The sequence below is a fragment of the Pempheris klunzingeri genome, chromosome 21 (genome assembly GCF_042242105.1).
Source record: "Pempheris klunzingeri isolate RE-2024b chromosome 21, fPemKlu1.hap1, whole genome shotgun sequence".
Lineage (NCBI taxonomy): Eukaryota > Metazoa > Chordata > Actinopteri > Acropomatiformes > Pempheridae > Pempheris > Pempheris klunzingeri.
Window position 1 is genome coordinate 4698082 of NC_092032.1, and position 22481 is coordinate 4720562.

General features: G+C 43.5%; 1 protein-coding gene across 3 annotated transcripts in view; it reads left to right on the forward strand.

Annotated features, from left to right (window-relative positions):
* mpp7a (MAGUK p55 scaffold protein 7a) overlaps positions 1-22481 on the forward strand; it is a 119856-nt gene that overhangs the window by 64814 nt on the left and 32561 nt on the right. For all 3 annotated transcript variants that reach the window (XM_070853157.1, XM_070853158.1, XM_070853159.1), the window contains exons 6-11: positions 2246-2377; positions 16239-16320; positions 16893-16978; positions 17551-17625; positions 19662-19858; positions 20470-20534. In XM_070853157.1, the coding sequence (XP_070709258.1) occupies positions 2246-2377; positions 16239-16320; positions 16893-16978; positions 17551-17625; positions 19662-19858; positions 20470-20534 (637 nt within the window). The remainder of the gene's footprint in view (positions 1-2245; positions 2378-16238; positions 16321-16892; positions 16979-17550; positions 17626-19661; positions 19859-20469; positions 20535-22481) is intronic.

Genomic DNA, 22481 nt, shown 5'->3' on the forward strand with positions numbered 1-22481 from the left:
ATTACACTAAGTTAAAATAAAGTATCTGCCCTGTGATATTTTATTTAGCTCTGAATAGAGTGCTACTCGTAGTGACTGGCTAGAGCTCCTACAAAGTCAGGAATGTTCATGTGCTGCTTAGAGACTTAGAAAGCAACATTATTGATCTCATCACAGTCCCGTGGAACTGCAAACTGTCCATCCCTGTGTTAACATGGTGCTATGAAGGTAATAAATATGTTGTATCAAGCTCAGGTTTGGGACCACATTCCCTTTCAGTTTGCTTTTATCGTCCTCTGCTCATCTGCTCATCTGCAAACAGTTTTCCCCTCCAAGTGCTCCAGGAGCATATTTCAATACCATAATGACAGCATCCCCAGACATACAATACAACACAAAGTGTGTGTGTTAATGTATGGTACAAACGAAAGCCAGGAACACGTTCGTAGGTCTGTTCTCATGTATGAACAAACTGATGCTGGAACACTTTGGGGAAAATACATGAAAGATAAAACTGAAGAAGAGCAAATAAGAAGACAGGATAAATGGCATTTGAGCAAAGGTTGGACAGGAGGACCAAGAAAACAAGAAAGTCAGGGGAAAAAAGAATAAGAACAATGTGAAATTAGATGTTTCCTCTTCTAGGAAGTCCTTTTTTCCCTTTTGGGTATTTTGTTTGGTTTGCACCACTTCAGTGGGCAGGTTAGAACCTCACTTAGGGTTAGTATCAGGATTAGGTTTAGTTAAAGGAAAGTCTCCGTTTTTTACAGCATGGATCTAAGGAGGAGAGTGAAATTGTAAATACTGGGCAGGAAAAGGGGACATCCCTCTGACTGAAGTCAGGCTGGTATCTATTCACACCTGTTAACTTTAAGACCTGTAACGCTTGAAGTTATCCTTCTCATTTGGAACCTTTTAAGCTTCTGTCCAAGAGAGTGTTACTTTTACTGTTTTGAATGTGCAGTTTTTTAACTCGTGTTGTTTAATGTGAGGCAGTTTTTTTTTCGTGTTTGTATGGAAGTTTTAAATAAACGAATAAAATAATCCAATGTGATGAAGTACAGTGTAGCTATTTTAGACAGATTCTTAGTTGAATTCACTGTATTGAGAAACTTATACCATTACCGTGATAGAAGGTTTTGGCCATATTGCCCACCCCTAGTAAGTACGGTAGGTTTGTTCATGTTTCCCCCCCCCCCCCCCCCCCAGTGTATTCTGTTTTAGTGATGTTCCAATGTCAAATCTCAGCAATGAACTTTGTAGAATGTGATTTATTTATTTTAGTTTTTATTTTTCTTTATTTGGGACAATTTAAGCCTTCCTTACAGATTGGACAGTGTATAGACGACAGGAAATTAGAGGAGAGAGAGAGAGAGAATCTGTGTTTGTGCATCTGCATGTGTGTTGGTCAGCCTGTCTCCTGGTGGATCACGGCCACAGAGCTCCACTTGTGTCTCCTCCTCTCATCTGCTCCCAGTTAGCAACATCTTGAACGGTGTAGTGTAGTATGCTCCCATGTCATAAAACACACTGCTCCTCTTCTCATCATATCCTTCTCTCTCTCTCTCTCTCTCTCTCTCTCTACTTTTGTCTGGCACTACAGGGGCGAAGATGTTTTCTCACTTTTCTCTCTCTTCCTCAACCACGGAAAAAGCAGCACGCGTCCAGCTGCATTTTGGTCTGGACATGGAGACGTTAAATAGTTTGAAAAATAAATGTCTCAATGGCATCATTCTTGTCTGCGTCCCGTCTCTATTTTATATCTGCTTGTGAACGTGTGAAATATGTGAAGCGACTGAGAACTTCATTACTTTGAGCCTGCCGCCAAACAGTGCAGACCCCCCCACCCCACCTCACCCCACCCCCACCCCCCCTGCTCCCTCCTTCACTCGGAGCCCCTGGTGAGCAGTGGTCCAGGGCGGGTGCTGGCTGCCTTTAATCAGAGAGATGTATGGATGGAGAGCATGGGCCTAATGACAATTAACGCATGTTAGCTTCAAGTTCTGGCTCTGAATGCTTTCAAATCCATCACCCAGCGCTTGAGGGAGACACCCCAATTCATAACCATCCTCCCTGCAGTCTCTGCATTTTCTCTGCCTTGCTCAAAGAAAGAAATGATAGATTGAACTCTTAATAGAATGTATTGCAATACTTTTGTTTGGCTAATTAGACTGAGGTAAAGCTAAGGCCTTTACGGAGTGATAGATAACCCTTACCTCTTGTTTCTTTCCTCTATCCATTCCTTTATCCCCTCTCCTTCCTCTAGAGCCTCCTGTCAGTCCATGACACTGTTGCCCAGAAGAGTTACGACCCTGAACTACCTCCACTGCCTGAAGATATTGATGACGATGAGGATTCAGTGAAAATCATAAGACTGGTCAAAAACAAGGAACCTCTTGTAAGTAACTTTGATAGTCATCTTGAGAAATTATGTATTTGATTTCTGCATAGTGGTTCTCAGCAGCTGCCAGGAGTTTGAAGGATAGTTTTAGGAAGTTAACTGATTGTGAAACTCGATGCGTCCGGGGGCACCCTAGGTGTTAAAACACTAACACGCCAGGCACCTTTTGTTGCATGTTGTTCCCCATCTGTCTTCTCCAACACAAATGTGTCATTGGGTTCTTTATTATCTTTATATCATGGTGTCCTCTATCAAAGCAGTATTCGTACCACAAGTCAAGCCAACACCATACATGATTTTGAGGTACTTGCTTGTGGGAATCCAACCCACAACCTTGAAGTTGTAAGTGCACCAAAACTGACCACAATTACCCTGCTCTTGGCCACGAGTATTTTCAGCCAGTCTAGGCTTGGTGTCTGCGAATGGCTTCTTTTTCTGTCCTGGTCAGTGTTTCTCTCTCATTGTAACATGCTTCCCTCGTCCGTGCTCTTCAGACATTGTCCCAGACAGTCAATAACCACCCGTCTGTCTCCACCTTGGGCCCCGACTGTATAGCAGCAACATCTTAGCCGGCATGCTCATTTTCACTCCACCCCTTTGACCCCTGTCTGATGCAACGTCTGGTGGCTGCCATTCCATGCATTCCCCTGGTCATGTCAGCAAGTGAGGCATGTTTGGGAAAGGACTTCTGTAACCCCAACAGACCGGATTTGCACTGGCTTTGGTTGCACCACATAGCTTTTATGTCTTCTGCTTTGTTGCATGATTGTCTTTGTTTTTCTTTTGATGGGACATCGGCGTCCTGCGACACATAAATGCTCCGCTGCTCAAAGTCTGTTGTATGCTGAGGCCCCGCCCATGTTTGATCTGTCCTGGATACATCCTGGCACAGGCTGCCTCTATTTTCACTTTGTGGTTTGCTCTCTGACCACCATCTTGGCTACAGGCCGGTGCACTCCTCTCACCACACCCAGGGAAGGAGAACACACCTAAGCCATTTTTGCATTTCTGCCTGTTCCATGTTCTTTGGAGCTGCTAAATGCAATAATGTGGCTTGGAGGATGTCTCACTCTCTGAACACATGTTGCCGCAGGCGCTTACTCTCTGGCCTTTCCCTAGTCTGATGTTTGATCACATTTCCTGAAACCATAATGTGATTTACTCCCGCACAAGTCAGTTTAATCATCTGGCTGGTGGTGGTACATTAGACAAGTTGATTCTTTTTTGTGTCAGTGATCTGACTCCTGAAAGACACATTTACAATGTGTTTATTTTACAATATTTAATTTGTTAATTGTGTAGAATATATTTTTGTGGTACGATAGAAAAGGGTGTGTGCCTCCAGTGTTCTTTTAAGGATCAACACTACCTCCGTTTTATAATTACTTAACTAATATAAAAGAGCTTTCATATAACGTGGTTCAGTGAATACAATATGTCATCAGTATCACCACAATATTGGTGCAATGGCAGGGAAGTTTTTTTTACCAGTATATTTAATTATGTTCAGTCCCTGCAGGCTTCCAAATTAGATCTATGGCAGGAAATCAAGTCATAATAACTTCCAACTTGCATAAGGCGACACGTTTTATTCATGAATGTAATAACAGCCACTTAGCGGGGTTCTGCAAATAATTACACAGCAGTGAGAAAACCAAATCAAACTATACAATGACATCTTACATGCTGGAGGAATGCGACGAAAGTTTCAGCTCATTGCTGTGGGGCAATTTCCTCCTTGTGAGTCTTAAACGCCCTCTCACTGCCAATTGAACCCACAGAGCAAGACTGCTGACCATAATCTCCCGTGGCTATACTTAAAACCTGATCATTGTGTCGACAACAGAAGGATTTTACTGCTCAGCGTAGTTTTTTTTTTTTTTTTTTTTTTTTTTTTAATATGTATGCATGAAAGAAACAATGAATGCTAAAGGGCTGCTAGCATAACACTAAACAATCACAGAAATCGTATGTGTGATCATCAAGTATTTGTACTAGGGGCAGGAAGAGAAGGGCGACTTGAATCGCCTTAGAAGATAAAAACAAGAGACTGTACCTTGGCCACTTCAGAGACCATGCTTACATTTTCTATCCTAGTTGTATCCACACATCTCTGGCTGTTGTAATGTAAACTTGCAGTAAAAAGGCTGGACACCTATAGTGGCTACTACAGTATATACTACTGTAGCTAAAAGCCTTTTCACACCCATTGGATGCTCTGCGATTTATCATTTTTATGCACATTAACCTTTCACACTAAATCAGCTGCAAATATTTTCAAGCTTTGCGGCCGACCTGTGAACATACTTCACTGTTTGAACTACACAGCCTTTATGTATTTCTGTTTTTTTTACTGCTGACATGTAGCATCAAGTAGTGATCTTTTCTCCTGATGTATATGCCAGAAAGGTTTACCCACAATCTTTTACTTCATCCCCCCCCCAAAAAAAGTTATAACTCTGCAGCAGCACTGCCATACCTCTTCTGCTCTATTTTCATTGCTGCTCCTGCTTGTCACAGAACTTTTAGATAATGCCGTTTTTTGTTTAGGATACATCCCACAATTGGCTGCTATATAATCAGATACATGTTTTATTGAACAATAAGGTTATTAACACAATAACAAGCAATACATTTGAACTGGTTATGAATCAGAAATATAATTCAGTACAGTCGTCCCTCGCTTTAACGCGGTTCACCTTTTGCTGTTTCGCAGATTTTTTTAGTGCAATTTTGCATGCTTTTTTTTTTTTTTTACAGTGTATGAACGCGCATTGTGTTCTGCGTCCTGATTGGCTAAGGGACTGTAGACCAATGTCGATCGATCTCCTCCGTGCCGTGTCTCTGTACAGTACAGAATGCGTTCGGCTTGCCAAATTATCACATAAATGTTCAATCGCTAGCAGTGTGACTTTTAAGTGCTGCCTGTTTGCGAGACAAACAAACAAGTCAAACAAGAGATAAATGTGAGAAAATGTTAATGCCTGTCTGAGAAAAGTGTATAAACTGTATGGTGAGGGGTTTTACAGCCTTAAAATATATAGAATAATTGTAAAAAATATTTTTTCGCCTATTGCGGGTTATTTTTAGAGTGTAACCCCCGCAATAAACGAGGGACCACTGTATTCCAGCACAATATCTCCTCATTCTGTAACACCGTATACACCCATAAATGTGCTGACATGGCATTAACATTCATCAAAATGTTGCTTTCTATGGTCCTAAAAACCTAATGTTACCTCGTCATTTGCGGAGGTGAAGCTTCTCTGACTTCTCTGTCTGTGGCCCCCTGACAATTAACGTTCTATACGTCTTTGAAGGGAAGCTGACCTTAATCAGCAGTTAGATCATACATTAGATCGTACATTAAGGAAGCGGCCAGCGGGTCAGATGCTCACGGTGAAGTCACAACCATTCCACTAACCAATAAAAAACCCTCTAATTGTGCAGCCTCCTCATTCACTGCTGCACCAAATTGATTTGGATGTGCCCTTTAACTCTCCGTTTCATATAATCAGCCTGAAATTATCAAACTTGACATCATAACAACGTGGCTGCACAATATCTAATTTCTTTTCCGTCTCTCCCTGCTTTGGTCTTTTCTTTTGCATTGACTTTTCATTTGTCTGTCTTTGTATCATTCTATAAGTTTGGACCTCGTGGAGACTAGGCTACAGTTTGCACGCAGGCCTCTTTCCTTGTGACTCATCCATTGAGTTAATTGTGATTAGCCGAGTGGATTGTATTCAGTAGCTATGATTAATTGCTATCATTTTTCAGAGTGTGACTTCATGCCACATTTCAGTAAAACTGTTAAAACTCTATCTTCCAAGACAACCTCCCTCTTTCCCCTTTTGTCTGTTGTACTCCCTGCTCTCCCGCTGTTCCCCTAACCCAGCTGATTTATTACCTCAAGTGTCGGGACAATGAAATAATTGGGTTTGGAGAGCAGCATAAACATGTGTGCGCATACAGAAACATCAGCCCAGCCATGTCTTTTTATTGAAAGAATGTGCTATTTTGGATGAGGTTTCAGAACAGTTTTGGTGGGGGTCTAAATTTGACTGTTAAGGGGGTTGCGTCAGCGTTGAGGATTTGGCGGTGCTGCTGATATACTGGTGAAGTTTGCCTCTGGTGATAAAGGGCTGGAGTACAGACTGACTAATAGGAGAACTGTGGACAAAAAGTTGGAGGAAGCCAGAATGCGCTGCTGTTACACAACTCATGTCCCCCCCAGCCAAAAAATAGAGACCATATACATGGGATACAAGAACGTCCACCTTAGAAATACGTTATAAAGTGTTACACATTTCATAATCGTTAATGAAACCCTTAATCAACCCAATTTCTGTAGATTTAAGTGTCGTTTTCTTGGTACTAGTGTCTAGTGCCTTTTCTCTAGTGGAGCCACAGCATCAGCCCAAAGCATTTTGGAAAATCCAAATCCCGACACACAAAATGCGTTAAGCAGTAAAAGACTACTTCCAACGCCCACAAAAGGGTACACCACAGCTGCTCAGGGTGACCATCGCTATGATGTGAGAACATTTGAGGCTGACAAGCCTGCTGTGGCAGTCTCTGTTCCTCTCATTTGGATGTTCTCGAAGCCCAGCGATGCAAGATGTAAATAGCAGACTTGGAGATGCTTGCTGCATGTGCCCCACTGTTTTTCGCGTTCGTTTTATACCGTTTGTCATTTGCCAGCTTGCTCAGTGCCGTTTAGTCGGTGCCGGCTCATTTCGTCGTCCTAGCACCTTTCATTCACTCTCCCACTTAGTTCATCGTTAGTCGTTGTCCTACTTTAGCAGGTAATCTTTCACTTTCTCCAAGTCTCTCCACGTTACTACCACTCTCTAATTCATTTGTTTCATCTGGTATTCCTATTAGGTCTATTTCTCTTGCCATAATTGTGCATTAAAATCTTTGGTAACACATTTTGTCTGAGGTGAGGCAGTAGTTACTTTTAAGAGGTCACATTTCTGCTGTCATTCATGGACAGGGCTACCCCTTCTCTCTTCTCTGCCTTGTATATATGGACATCTGTTGTTCAGGAGTGTAGATTTGTGGCACCTTTCCACATTCCTGTTGTGCATTTGTGTGTTTTTGTCATTACTGGTGCAAAGTTGACACTATCATCCCCTTTTCACTTAATTCGTCCTTAATTCTTCCATCCCAGGTTAATAGGCATCTTTAGCAGCCATAAAGCCCCCACTGCCAGGAATGTGTTAGAATCATTGTCAGGCTCTATCATTCTCATTCTTTTCGTCTTCCCTTTTTCTGTTTTCTCAGTGTTGTTGCACACAGAGGATTGGTTTTCCCATTATGACTGGGTGTCATTGGGTGTAACTAAATAGAAACTGTATACTGCAATGTCCATGCCAACCAGTTGGCAGTGCCAACCTACATAGCATCCTGCCTGGCACCAGCTAGCACCAATCAATATAGCTATACCACTACAGGGCCTGGCCAGCCCGCCACTGGATACCAGTGGATCGGCTGGACTTCTCATTATAGACCCACAACTTCAGAGCTGTAGTAGCTGCAGCACATACAAATGTAGATGACATGTCCAACATTATTATTGTAAAAGCTCCAACTGTGTGATTGATGTCAGTGGATTTTCTTTACTTAATAGGAGAGTTGATAATTGCAAAGAGACAGGAAAGTTTTGTAATCGATTCGGTTTGTGACGAAGCTAGTTTTCCATGAATGGCAGACGCAGGAATGAGCTGTTGGCATTCTGACATGCCATGCTTTTCTCATCTGCGGCAAACAGGCCTCCTCTCCACTCTGACACAAATAGAACGGTCAGATCATGGCTCGCTCCGGTTCCATTTGTCTGGAAGCCTTCCAAAATGCATTAATCCAGATAGTCAGCGTGCCTCTCAACTGAGTCTTAATACCATCCACGTTATTATGTTTTAAACTGTGCTGGTGTGAACGTACACAAACACAGGTTTACACGGTGACTACATTTCGAGTATGGCTGAAAATCTTGCAGAAAAGTACTTTGATTGAGACAGACTATCAAAGGAGGGACAAGATAGATGTATTTTTTGAAGTGACTTTTCTATTGTCTGTTTACATCAGAATGTGGAAAGCAAGGGGAAAGTAATGACACTGTCTGGGAATTAATGGAGCATCTAATGAGATTAGAGCAAACAGCACACATGTTAGTGTTTAACAGATAGACCCATGTGCTTTAAAAGCAATATATCTTTCACTTGATGGATTAGGCCAGCGTCTTGGGAGCGCTGCAAAGGAAGATGGAGCACCGCGCTTTAAAACTGGAGGACAAGTGGAGAGCACTGCTGGTGTTGACGGGCTCACTGTTTCATGCCACGTGTGTATACACCCACTATTTTTCCTGCTTTAATGCTTGTATTATTGTAGAATAGAACAGAATAGAATAGATGATGATAATCGGCTGTAGCTATCACCCAAAGGCTCGGATGTGGGACAGCTTCAAGAGAGGCAAATCTGCTTGATGTTCGACTGAGTGGTTAGCAATCATGGGAGAAACATACTGAAAACAGAACTTTGAACAGATGCAGTTTTTAGATCGGCAATGTACAGAGCCATCACAATGTGGTACATGTTAACCAACTATGACACAGTGAGGCAAGTTTTAAAAGACTACTAAAAAAGCATATTAACCCCAATAACCCCAAGGTTAATTAAGTGACCTGAACAGCTATGATGGGATGCAGTTTGACATGTTGTGATGTTTGTCTCTGTTTTGCCAATACTTGTCTCGAACATGCTCTTATTGAGACTTTTTGCATGTGTTTTACGTCTTTTTTATATGGTATGTTTTTTTTTTTGTGTGTGTGTGTGTGTGGACCCTTGGAGGAGTAGCTGCTATCCGAGTTGCAGATAATTGGTGTACTGGTGTCCAAACCTCAAGCAGAGAGCAGAAAGACTATTTGGACCACACTTCTGACAGTCAAGTCAAGAGATACTTGTCGAAATTTCGTTGTTACTTCCAATACAAGTCTTGTATTGGACTGAAGTTATCAGAGCCACTGGGCACAAATATAATGTCATTCTGCAGCTTAATGCGATTGAGCCGCTTAAAGCTATTGGGTGTGTATATGGTGTGTACCTGTTTATAGGACAGTATGTATGATTGTATACAAATTAAGGTTATATGAATACGATCTTAAACATATACAAAAATATGGCAGATTAATTTGGAAACTGTTTATTGATAAAATATTAAAATAGGAATGCATCTTTTTTTTTTTTTGCTAATCCAGCAACGTACCTTACAAACCATAGTGCGTCATGACATTGCTACAAAAATCAGTAAAAAATTACAACATTGCACAAAGCGTTCATGGAAAGCACCTTTGTTGTACTCTCAGGCTGTTACACCACCCTCGCAGCCTGTCGAGTTGCGAATGTGAAAACGTGCACGGCTCCCAAAGCCACATCTGAGGCATTCCCAGATCCTAATCTCACGGTCCTCTTAAATAAAATGTCCTTCTCCCCTCGTGTGTAATCATAAACGTGGACGCACATGCCGGCACTCTCGCTCTTTTCCGCTCGGCGCTCAAAGAGGCGAAGAGCTCGGAGGCTGAATGTGGGCATTGTTGCCCATCGGGCCGGGTGCTCCTCAGCGGCCCTGCTTCCCAGCCCGCTTTGGAAATGAGAAGTGACATGTGAAAGTGCTGTTTTCTTTACTTCGGATAATGACGGGGAAAACACTAAACAATCCCAGAGCAGAGATAGACCTCTGTCTGTGACACAACTGTCTCTTTGTGTGCACTGATACAGCTCATATAGGGCTCTTAGACAAGACACACACACACACACACACAGTACATGACTAAATATTTGGCACTGTCCAGTTTTTAGCCATGAGACAACAATCTGTTCAGACTACATGGTGATTCATGCAGACTGCATGGAAACAAATGCAAGTATTTGGCAAGATAACTGCAGATTCACACACCCAAAGTCACCAGCACCTGTCTGAAGTACAGAGGTGGGCTGTTAAGTGTGTTTTCATAGCAGCTGGGTAATGACCTGCGCTAACATTAAAAGTTTAAAGAGGCAGAGGAGGAAAAGGAAAGAGGGGGTGGAGGAAGACAAATGAAGGTAAGCTGTTCCGTCACAGGGTCCTATGCATTACACTACCTGGCAGCTTCTCCTGGAATCTCTTGTGCTCGCCATAATTATCATAATAATGACCCGCAATTTTCCTTTTTCTCAGTACACTTGTTAATTATGACTGGTAGGTCAAGACTGGGGTTAAGGAAATAAAACGGGAAACCAGAACCTGATTTAGTCCAAGAGGGGAGACTTAAGAATGAGGGAGGAAAGGTACAGTTGGGGGAGAGGGAAGAGAGGTGTAGCTTTTATTGGTTGCAATCACAAGTGATTTAATAAAACAGGTGGAAAGACATGCAATAGGTCACCCAGAGGGGATTGGATTTTCTAGGTGTTGCATCAGCTAGAAAAATTATTTGACATAAAACCTTGCGTACCTTCCACTGATCTCCGACTTAATTCTTTTGTTTCTCCCCTTTTGCATCAGTAATCTAGATATTCATCTTGGAGCCTGCTAATTCTTTACAGGGCTGTATTAATCTTTATATGTCACCATAACACTAAAAGGATTTTCTTGATCGTGATTGAATACACTAATAATACATGCTTTTATTATTTCTGTGCAGCGCCGGAGTCTGTGGTGCTTTGAGCGAGTATGTAAGAAGTCATAAATATGTTGGAAGGTGTGGAATGGTCATGTGTGATGTGTGTGTGTGTGTGTGTGTGTGTGTGGGGGGGGGCTCTATGCCATCTCAGTGAGGTAAGAAGAAATGACACACTCCAGCACTAGATATGATTTGAGGTAATTGTATTTTAATGTCCAGAGGACCCAATCCTACCTTCTATTTGGTTTTTCCATGGTCAACATCTGGTGTTAAGAACGGCAGCATGTGTTTCCACTACACTTGTATTTATACCTCTAAACATAGCAGTCAACACAGCAGTCGGCAGGAGTTTATTGTCGTTGTTACACTTTTGCTGTTAAGTGACATCATGTCAAAACACATCGGCCTCTCTGCCCAGGCCACTCGCATTTGTTTTCCCTTGTCGCTCTCAATTTGAAGGGAGAAATAATATTTGTCAAATGCTGCAATGTTCGGTTCGGTTCACAGGGTGATGTTTTGAGTGGTTGTTATGGGCCGAGGGCTGTGTGTTTGAAATGGAGTACCATGCTTGTTTTCCCTGGCGGGTTAGAAATTGTGAAGTGGCTTTAGATGTGGCCATAGCAAAGGTAAAGGGATCCGAGAATCCTTCTTTTCCACTGTGGCACTTACTAGACTAGGCCACACATGGACTGCCCTGGACCAGGAGGTGTGATGAGCCAGGCCAAGACATCTAGCCAGCTTTCTCGTCATCCATACAACCAGCGTACAAGCCAGCCAGCTTCCATCATGTCATCCAGCCATCCATCTACTTCATCAGCCAGAGGGCACTGTAATTGCCCCATAAAGACTTAGCTTGCCAGAACGTCATTGTAGCCAATTGTAGCCAAACTGTTGTGATGAGACATCCAACAATCAGCTTGTCTTACTTCTCTTATCTGCTGAAGTTTCATGGCACTACTATGGGCTGACAGTTCCCTGGACAGTGTTGCTTTCATTCCATTCCCTTTTTAATAAACACAAACGCTCATACATGAGGGGATCCAAATTTCAGTCCCTATTCTTTCTTTTTTCTGTACTGGATGAGGTGTGAGCCATTTGTCATCACATACTTAATTTGGCTACCATGTCAGCATGTGTTCTCCAGTGCTTGCGCTGGGAGGGGTGATGGCTTGATACGGACGAGCGTCCCTGCAGTTCTCCTCATCACATAGTGGAGGCTAAGCCGTTTGCGTTTGGCCAGCCCAACAATAACAATCACAGGCATTTATGTGTTAGAAATGGAGGAATAGAGCTGGGAGCAGTGGCTGCATATGGAGCTGATCACGTTAGGACTGGAGGCTTCGGATCTCCTTACTGATGACTAATTGACCACAGCTAGAAGGCCCTCCCCAGTCCAAGATGACCCCCCTCTCGCCTCTGCTTTTGACTGTGTACTTCTGTGCCTCCTACCCTTCGATGTTTGATTTCTGGAGAGACTTTTCTGTTTTAATGTGATACTCGTCTAAAGGGCAAACTGCACCGGTGGTTGATGGCAGGATGAGAGAATCCCACCCTGACATTTTTTTTTTTTTTTACCATCCAGTGTGCACACCATGCTATCTTTTTTCCGTGCAAATAGCGTAATTGAGCCACGTGATGGTTAAGTGGCGCCTTGTCTCTAATTGCTAACATAGTGTAGTCCATTCATCAGGCTTAGTGACTGTCCAACATCAATCATCCAGTCTTTTGAGGTTTTTCTAGGGCCTGTTTGGCCTGACTTCAGGTAGAAGCCCACGGCTATACTCTCAAAGAAACACATGCAGACATGCTTGCATGCACACAAAAACACACCTACACATGCTGTCACTCATGCGAGTATGTGCTTTGACAGACGTAGCCATTCCCCTTCTGACTTCCTGCACTGTTTCCATGCACAGGGAAAAGTCTGAAATGGCTTCCATGTGCCAGTAGGCGTTGAAGGCTCAGTGTAAACCTAGACATCAGTTCATGCTAGTGCTTAACTGCTACACCAGGAAGCCCATCTTTGAGCTTGAGGGTCTTTACCTACTGTGTTTCTTCCTTATGTACGCCACCCCACACACACACATCATGCAGTTTATTTAGATTCCAGCCTCACTGTTTATATATTTGTTTAACAGAGCAGGGACTTCTCATTAGTAGCCATGCTTGGCTGGATGCTGATGATAGCACCCATAGGGTATCAAGGCACAGGGGGAGGTGATACTGAGTTCAGGAGGTTGGATTTGCCCCGCTTGTTCCAGCTGCCTCTCAGTGCTTCCAAAGCATTCATGAGGCCTTCGGGAGAGGCTCATATACCCCTGGAGTCTTGAGACATTGAAAACCGACTGTATTTTTGGTGAAGGGAAAAATGTGGCACACTCAGAATAATCAAGGATCAGGAAAAACGGAGTCCTGCAGAACCTGCGACCGGAATCACCTTTAGTTTTCCATCTGGTGTTATATGCCTTTACAAAGACAAATGTCTGTGTGAGCTCACGCAAGTTTGTATAGGTAACCATGGATCACTTGAGGAGCCAATGTGCACATCTCTCAAATCTCATCATCGCACCAATCAGCTCTGCAGCTTCAGAAATCGGCTCGTCCAACTATTGACAAAGCTCAGCGTGAAGGACTTGCTGCGATGAATAATACTTCCAGTGAAAATCTCTCTCCAAACAATGTTATTCTATATCTATTTTTAGCCTTTTTGTACCTCACCCTTCTTTTATTCTTTCTTTTTTAGTCTTTTATATTATCTTCTTATTCATTCTTTCACTTAGTCACTCACTCACTCACACCCACCTGGACTTTCAACCTCGACCCCTCCTCATTTACCCACTGTCCTCCCTCTCTCCCTCCTGACTCTCTTCTGGTCTTCTACTTACCCTCCAGTCTGGCTCGCTTGTGTTGCCACTGGAGCGTTTTGGCCTCTCTCAGCTTTTCTTATCAGACCAAGCTCATTTGGCTACTGTACCGGTGCTGAGTACAGACTGGGTTTGGCCAGATTGTGAAGGGAGGCTCCCCCTTTCTTCATAAATTCCCAACTCCCTTGCTGCTGGCTTGGCCGGCCTACGCAGGTCCATCACGTTGAAGGGCAGTGGGTCAGATGAGAATTGGAAAGAATAAAGGCTTCAAAATTACCGCAGTTTCAAATAACGCCTAATAGAGAGTGAGAAGGAGAATAAGCATGGTCAGATTTGTGCTACTGATGCCCCAGTTTGTTTCTCTACTGGTGTAAAAATACAAAAGGCATGGTGATGAAAATGGATGGAGATAAAACGGTCTCCTTGCTTGCCAGAGATTCGGGTTGACGACCCCATCTGTTCGAGTTTGCATGCTAAATGCGCTGCCCTATAATCACCATTGCCACTTGCAATAAAAGTCGTAAAAGTGGTGTTTCAAAATGGCATCATGGTTTCAACATGTGATATAAGCCATATGTGTCAAAACACAATTTATATCTATGCACCATATGTGAGCAGATTCCGTAGATAGCCATAGACATGTGGTGAACAATATGTCTGTGGGCTTTGTGCAGACAGCCTATTGTCGTAACAGCCTCTGAGTCCAAGGCTGCCTCTCTGTTGTTTAGTTAGCCTTTAGACTACCACCGGGGACCCCAGGGGACACAATAAAAACATCTATCATACCACTGGCTATAAGCCAGCTCGAAAAAGGAGTCAGAAAAAAAAGTAGAGAAAGTTAATGACCACATGTCTGTATACTCCTGTGAGATTTCCTGCAGACTCCACATCTCACCCTGTTGTCTGTTACAGTCAGTCTCTTTTCCTGCAGTGCTCTAGTCTTTCAGACATACACACAAAAGCCTCTCTGTCTGTCTAGGGGCCATTGCATCACAGACAGCTGCTTTAAGTCACAGTGAGAGGTTATATGTGACGCTGACACCAGGGTCTGACAGTGCCTTCCCCTCTTGCTGGCCCGCTCCACTGATTTCACTCCTTCTGCAACCTCTTGGTTTTCTTCAGTCAGCCAAATTATTCTATTAGGTCCTCAACTCTCTGCAGACCCTACCACTGCCTTATCCTGATGTCCTTCTCTTTTTCCATCTTTATGCCCCAAAGGCCTTGAGAAAACCATTATCTAGGAGGAAAACCATTATGTGTGAAAAGGTTGTGAAAACAACCAAGATGACATGCTAATGAATAGGCAAAGTGGCACAAAGCAGAAGCTCCTTTGGTCTGTGAGGAGCTGTTTTTTTTATATATCTCCAGTGCTTCCCATCGATGGTCGTGGCCAGAACTACTTTGGGCCTGTCGAAGGAAGGTAAACCGGATAATGACACAAACTGGACCGACGTGCCACATGGCAAGCTGTTGTTGCACTCCAGCACGCAACCTGGGCGGCAAGGAATTAGGACAGCTGAGTGGGATGAGGAGGGCTCCAAATGTGTTCCTTTTTGTGCAGCAGAAATAAAAAAAAATAAGCTTCAGGGATGATGGAAATAGCAGCAAGGACAGCGTGAAAGGACGAGTTGTAGGCCTGACAAACTATGTGTTGACGAGACAATGCATCTGCCTGGTTCAGGTTGTCAAAGCGAGGTAACGCCAAACTTTGGGTTGCTATCCTCTTTCACCCTGTTCCCAGCCAGGCTGGTGCCTAGATAGTGTTTGTAGGAGGCCTGTGACAGGTTGGCACCTATGAAGCCCATTGTTTAATTGTAAAGGGAAAAGGTTCTTTGGGTTCACTGCTGAACAGTGTCATTTCAACTAAGGGAGTTCAAACGCTCTCTCTCTTTTTCGTGTGTCTCTCTGGCGGAGTACCAAGCCCATAAAAGAGGACAGGGGAGGCTTTAGCGCATGTGTGTGCTTTGAGTCTACTACCTTTGGTTTTGTGTCATTGCTGATCTGTCTTAAGGACTGGGGTGTCACACTCAGCAAGTATTCAGCCTTTGTTTTCCCATCGTTAAACTCGACCAACTGCTTATACTGACATCAAGGCCTAATTCTGTGTATAAAAACACTTAAAATCCACAATTTGTTCTATTTGCTGTTGAGAAGACATCAAATCATGAATCATAATTCAGCCATTTTGTTAAGAGTGGACACCCTAATTAATTTTTAAGCACTAACAATTTAAGTGCTTGAATTTTGATCATCACCATCATTTTGATATTTAAACAATGCAACTTCAAACTGAGTGGAAATACAGTGCTTACTTGGTCTTTGATTCCTTCGCAGGGAGCAACGATAAGACGTGACGACCACACAGGAGCCATCCTCGTGGCCCGAATCATGAGAGGAGGGGCAGCCGACAGAAGCGGTCAGTTCTACCTCTTCGTCTCTCTTAAGGCTAAACCTCACTGCCGGCGTGTGCGACGTGTTCCGCCAGCGCGGCGGCTGCCGGAGCTGATCGCCCCCCCACCCACGCTCGCAAGTGTGAACGGGATTTATTGTATACAACAGGATTGTGTCCAGTGTGGAACAAGGAAGTGGAACATATACAGGAATTATCCTTGCACCTGAATCCACCAGTCCTGTACCATAAACTGTCCTTTTCCATTTTGTAAATATGAGCACGAGTGACAAGTATACTGAGAGGCTCTCCTTGTTTTCCACATGTTTTCTGTTTGATTTAGCATTCATTGTGTCCAGTCTGTTTTTCAGCTCTGTCACAGTTGAGCCAAAGGCAAATTTCCACATGTGTTGACAATAATGTTTTGATTCTTTTCCAACCTAAAATGCCACCATGACGATAAACATTAATCTGGTGCATTGTAAACATCCCCAGGCTTTGTGAGCACTGGACTTTAACACAGTAGTTCACTTATAGTAGGACATTAGAACAGAAGAATCTCCAAGAGACTATAGAAGCTCTGTGTTTCTGTGTGGTAGGACTGATTCATGTAGGGGATGAACTGAAGGAGGTCAATGGAATCCCTGTGGATGACAAGAAACCAGAGGAAATCATTCGTATTCTGGTAAGCCCCATCTGTTTGTGTGAAATTGTGATTTTGTGCTGTCCAAGAGTTTCTTTCATGTTTCTCCGCTCCCTTGACGAAAATAACATTTCATGTTTGTGATGGCAAAATCCTCCCCGAACTTATGTAGTACCCCATAACCCCCATTGCTGTCTTGAAACCAAATACACTTGCCGTTCTCTACAAGCCTTTTCCTGGCCACGTGCATTGATCCACGCGCCTCCTCATGGATGAGACTGATGTTTCGCAGTTCCTGCAAGCAGGCTGTGCCACGGGCCTTAAATAAGCTCCGTCACGGACCTCAACTCTGCTGGGGTGGAGAGGAAAAGAGAGTCTCTTCAACTCTGGAGGTTTTCTTTGACAAAAAAAAAAGCCTCCAGAGGAAATGATAACCCCCTTCCCCCTCTCCCACACACACACACACACACACCCTGCCATGCAGCGTTGTCGAAGCCCAAATAAAATCAGTGTTTTGCATGGGATTTTGATCGGACTACTGGTCAGATGACTGGTGTTTCCACCCCCTTCATGTGAACCTAAATTGTAGCTACGTTGCCTTTATGATTTTTCAGGCCCAGTCACAAGGAGCCATTACATTTAAAGTTGTCCCTGGCATCAAGGAGGAAGTGCCAACCAAGGAGCCAAAGGTAGGTCCTTAATCATTATGCTGACTCTCCTCAACTAAGAGTGAGATCTTCACTGCTCTGGTCTTTTTGTTGGATGGAGAACAATGTTTTTGAGCCACAGTGAGGAAACTATGTATGTACAAGGAAAGAGAAGAGTTGCAAAATAATTAAATTATTGAAACATTTAGATACGAATGGAGAAAAGCCTGACCAATAACACATTTGTGATACCTTACTTTTCAGAAAATAACTATTTCTTTACAAAATGTTTTTTCCCAAATGTTAAAGACCACATCCACTTCACATATTCGAATACACCTCACTGCATCCACACTCCTGTTTTTTAACCATGTTAATGTCTAGATAATATATCTGTCAATCATCCATTGTTTACAGAACTGTAGTAACTGTAGTTACTGGCTTGTTTTAGTGTGTAAATTCACTGACAAGACTAGACAGTGCTTCAAAGCCAGGCTTGTTTGCACTACTAGCTTAGCGAAGCAAAGCCTCAGCAGATGTAGTGGAGAAAATAGAAAGCGACAGAATTGGGGCTGTGAATAAGTGGTGCAAAGGATGTAAAGTTGCCTTAACACTGTGAAAAGTAGTTAATAGTCAAAAGTAAATAGTTAGAAGTAGCAGTAGTAGTAGTAGCACTCGTTTGAATGTGATGTTGCGCTCCACCTTGGGCATAAGGCGTTACTCACAGAAGAACTTTATCAAAGAACAAGTAAAGAAAAACTCATTTGGTTCAGGAAATACATGCCAGCTTTTGAACTTCAATACTCCGCACTAAAGACACATTTCTGTTGGTACCAAAAAAGTACTTGGCTTTGGCATCCAGCCATATGTAGGACAAGGATTCTTCATCCGTCATTCATGTGGATTGCACCAGTAGACAGTAGCTTGTAACCATCCATTTTGAGGGTGGTTTAAGTGACAACATAACATCATTGTCACCCACTAGGCTGTTGATGCACCATTTCTCACATTGTCATCTATCAGTAGCAGACAGAGGCTGGATCCACTCACCAGTGTTCACACACACACACACACACACACACACACACACACACACACACACACACACACACACTCACACTCAGCCACTCCTTCGTGAAAATAGTCTTTGTGCTTACATCAGGCAGTGTCTATGCATCAAAGGGCTGCTAAGTGGCTAAGCACGTACAGGCCAAAAGAACTGAGCCAAGAGAAGAAAAGCAGGAGATTTTAATGTGTAGATGTATGAGTGTATTCTGCCGGAGGGTATAACTGTATGACCCAAACAAAATATCTCCGTCTGAAACATCATTTTAATATATGGCACAAAGCGCTGTTTAAATCAATACGACATCGAAACATTTAATCTCTCCTTCCCTCTCCCTTGTTTTCTCTTTTTCATGCTCACACTCTTTCCTTCCCCCCCACTTTTCTCCCTCTTTCCACTTGTACTGAGGTATCTTAGGAGCAATAATTCATCATGACAGAAATCAATTTGGGCAGAAGACACAGCAAGGTGCTTTAGGTTGCAAGCTTGCCGCCCAAAACATGAAGAAATGTCAGAGATTTTTCCAATATAAGGTCCAAGGTCCAACCCTCCCCACACACACACACACACACACACACACACACACACACACTTTTTTCTGGATTGGTTTGTTCGTTTATGTGGAAAGATTCCTGATATTAGTTTGTGTTTAGGATTTGTCAGTGGGTGGAACATTGTACTTCCAACTGGAGTCTCTGACTCAGGAGATGTTATGTCTGACCACACTTGGAAGGTGGTGACAGGTCTTAGGCCATCGTGAGTGTTGATGGAACAACATGGAGAAAACTTGGCCAGCAGCAGCAGGTTTCATTCTGATTGCAACGACCTTTCTAGAATAATCACCCCGAGCGTTTGTGAAGCACCTTTTTTGTTTACCGTTGGTGGCGTGCCTTCAGAGTTCACACTCTACGCAACGGAGTAAAAGGTCATTTACAGTGAACCGTTGCTTTTTCCTGTTGCGTCCTCAATCCGGCTCTCTGTTTCTCTTTCCTCCCTCTCCTCTCCTCTGTAGGTGTTTATGAAGGCACTCTTTGACTACGACCCCAAGGAGGACAAAGCCATCCCATGTAAGGAGGCTGGACTGGCCTTCAAGAAGGGCTCCATCCTTCAGATCATGAGCCAAGATGATGCAACCTGGTGGCAGGCCAAACACGAGGGGGACGCCAATCCCCGTGCTGGCCTTATCCCGTCCAAACAGTTCCAGGAGAGGTACGAAACAGCTAGATCAGCCTGTCCTGTCTACCCTGGCCTCTTAACAAGGCTGGCCTAACTGTCTTCACTGCTGTCACAATCACACTTCACTCAAGTTCCACTCTTTTCTCCCTCTCTCTCCTTTTTTTTTTTTTTTTTTTGCTTCTTTTTTTTTTTTTTTTTGCTTCCTTCCCACTGCCAAAATAGTCTGGATTTCCGCACGTCTGGCGCAAAATGAGTAATGACAGAAAATGATAGCGCTGGTACCGATCCACTTTGGACGGCAAGTGAATGGAAAATCAATGGCCGCACTTGATGTGCAACACAGAGCTCAAGAGGCCGGGGCAGTTTCTTGGCACTGTCCAAGAGCACCCAAAGAGGAAAAAAAAAAAAAAAAACACGCTCACAAAAAGTGGGAGGGAAGGGAGCAAAACATTTCATAAACATTCCGATTTAATTCTGCAGTTTCCTCACACCTTCTCCTGTCTTTTCTCTCACCAGTCTCAGCAGACAGAATGAAAGTGGTGGATCTTGAAGAGTGGGCTCTTTGTATCATGAAAAATTGATGGTTGCACTGTGCCCTTTCTCTCTCTTCTCCTCTTTCTTCATCCTCCTCTCTCCTCTCCCAGGAGATTGGCACTACCGCGACCCGTCGCGACTCTGCAGTTACAGAGGACCTCCAGCCGAAGATCCTGTAAGCATTTGTCATCTAATGTGATAGGCCCTAACGAACCAGAACATGACAACACACTGCAACAGATGGTTAAGCTTAGTGGGAGAGGTAATGCAGAGAGGGGGTGACTAACAAACGATGAAAGTTAGGGATGTTGTTTAGCACTAACTTAGCACCGCTAAAGCCTGCCGTACAGTTGCACTGCTTAGTGCCTGTCATCAGAGGAAGTGTTCTGTCTGGATTTACTGTCCTTGTTTTCCTTTCTACTCCATGTTTCACTTGTCTTTCATTCTCTTGCCAGACTGTCTTGCTTCTGTCCCCCTCTGCCTTTCAATGTGTTGATGTGGTCTAAGTCATGCAGAGGCTGTAACGGAATGACGAGGAGGAGGTTTGGCCTCTCGGAAACCTCTGAGCCTTTACACCTAAAACCAAAACACCAGCCAGCCTATCCATCCAGCTCACCTCTCCGTATCTCAGAGGGCCTAATGACGTATTAATGATCTGATAGCAGACCTACAGATGTGGTGGAGACTCAACGCTGCTCCCCGGAGCACAATAATTTACCTTATAACGCACGCCTCTGCAGTACCCTTGGTTAGTTACTGGCTAGTCCTTGAATCAAAGCTGGGGAGAGCAGATAGCAGGAGCAGGGATATGCTGGATGTAGGGGATCAGGAAATGGAGGGGTTATAGCTAAATTACCTTATAGCTAAAGTAGTTGATTGCTTCATAATAAAGACAGGGACATAATCCATGTTACACAAGAAAAGGACAGAAGCAGAAACAAGTGGTTTTAGGGTTACGACTAGAAAAGAGGATCATACGCCAATACAAGGAGTCTCACTGCAGCAAATTTAGAGTGTAGAGATGCTGTAGGTGTGTCTCATCCTAACCTTTCCAACATTTAGGAAGCAAAATACCCAGTCCAGCAGCTCCTCATACAACATTGATTTAGACTTAACAACAGTGGTCGAATATCTTCTCCACCTCCGCTCCCTCCAGTCACCAGAAGGAAATGTTGTCCTAAGGAGTGTGTAGTAGAGGTCTGCATAGGCCTTTTCCAGACAAGTGCCCTCCTGCCCACACTGAAAAGCTGTATAAGCGAGGCCCTGATGTGTGATGCAGTCTAAGAATGACAAACACATAAATTCTGATTTACAAATAGTTGCCAAAATAGGAATTTGGTGTTGCCAATATCTGCTGTGGACGTCGCAGAACTTGTGGGCTCACTGCCCCACACACATACAGAAGTGTGCAGGTTCTAGACATTATAGACTATAACTTAGGGTTGCCAGAGTGAAAGATGAGACATGAGACGGACATGTCCATTTGAGTACTTGTTTCCCTTAATATGGTGGTGAACCCTCAATGTAACGTGACTCTTTCAATATGTAGCTCTGAAATAACCAACAGAGCTTCGCTGACCACCTCTAAACATAGCATTAGGAACTTTTACCTCAGATTCAAGCCCTTGAGTGAATTATGGATGTTGTCATTTCCTGGTTATGTTTAACCGCATACTGGCAAACATGCTGTAGGATGGCCAAAAATATCCTGCTGAAAAGTTAAAGACAGACAGTGCTGTAGTGTTCCCCTCACTATTTCATTTTAATGGTCCAGTTCCTCTCATAAGTTATGAAATTAGAAACCTCTCCTATGCACAGAGTACAGGTGTCAAATGTAGCACAGTCCGCTGTGGCCCTTAGCAAAGGAACATAAGTCTCCTTTTGACTGTAGCAAAACTTTCTTCCTAATGTCGTACATAATGTAGGGATTGTGTGCTCAGCAGTAGCAGTAGGAAGCCTCTTGACGTGGCCCAGTTAGGACTAGATGAACAACTGGGGAATGATAATAGTTCAGTCTCTGTTCTTGCACACACACACACACACACACACACACACACACATTCACTTCCCAGTGTTCAAAATAAAAAACTCAATTGGAGAAAAATGTTGATCCAGTTGAAAA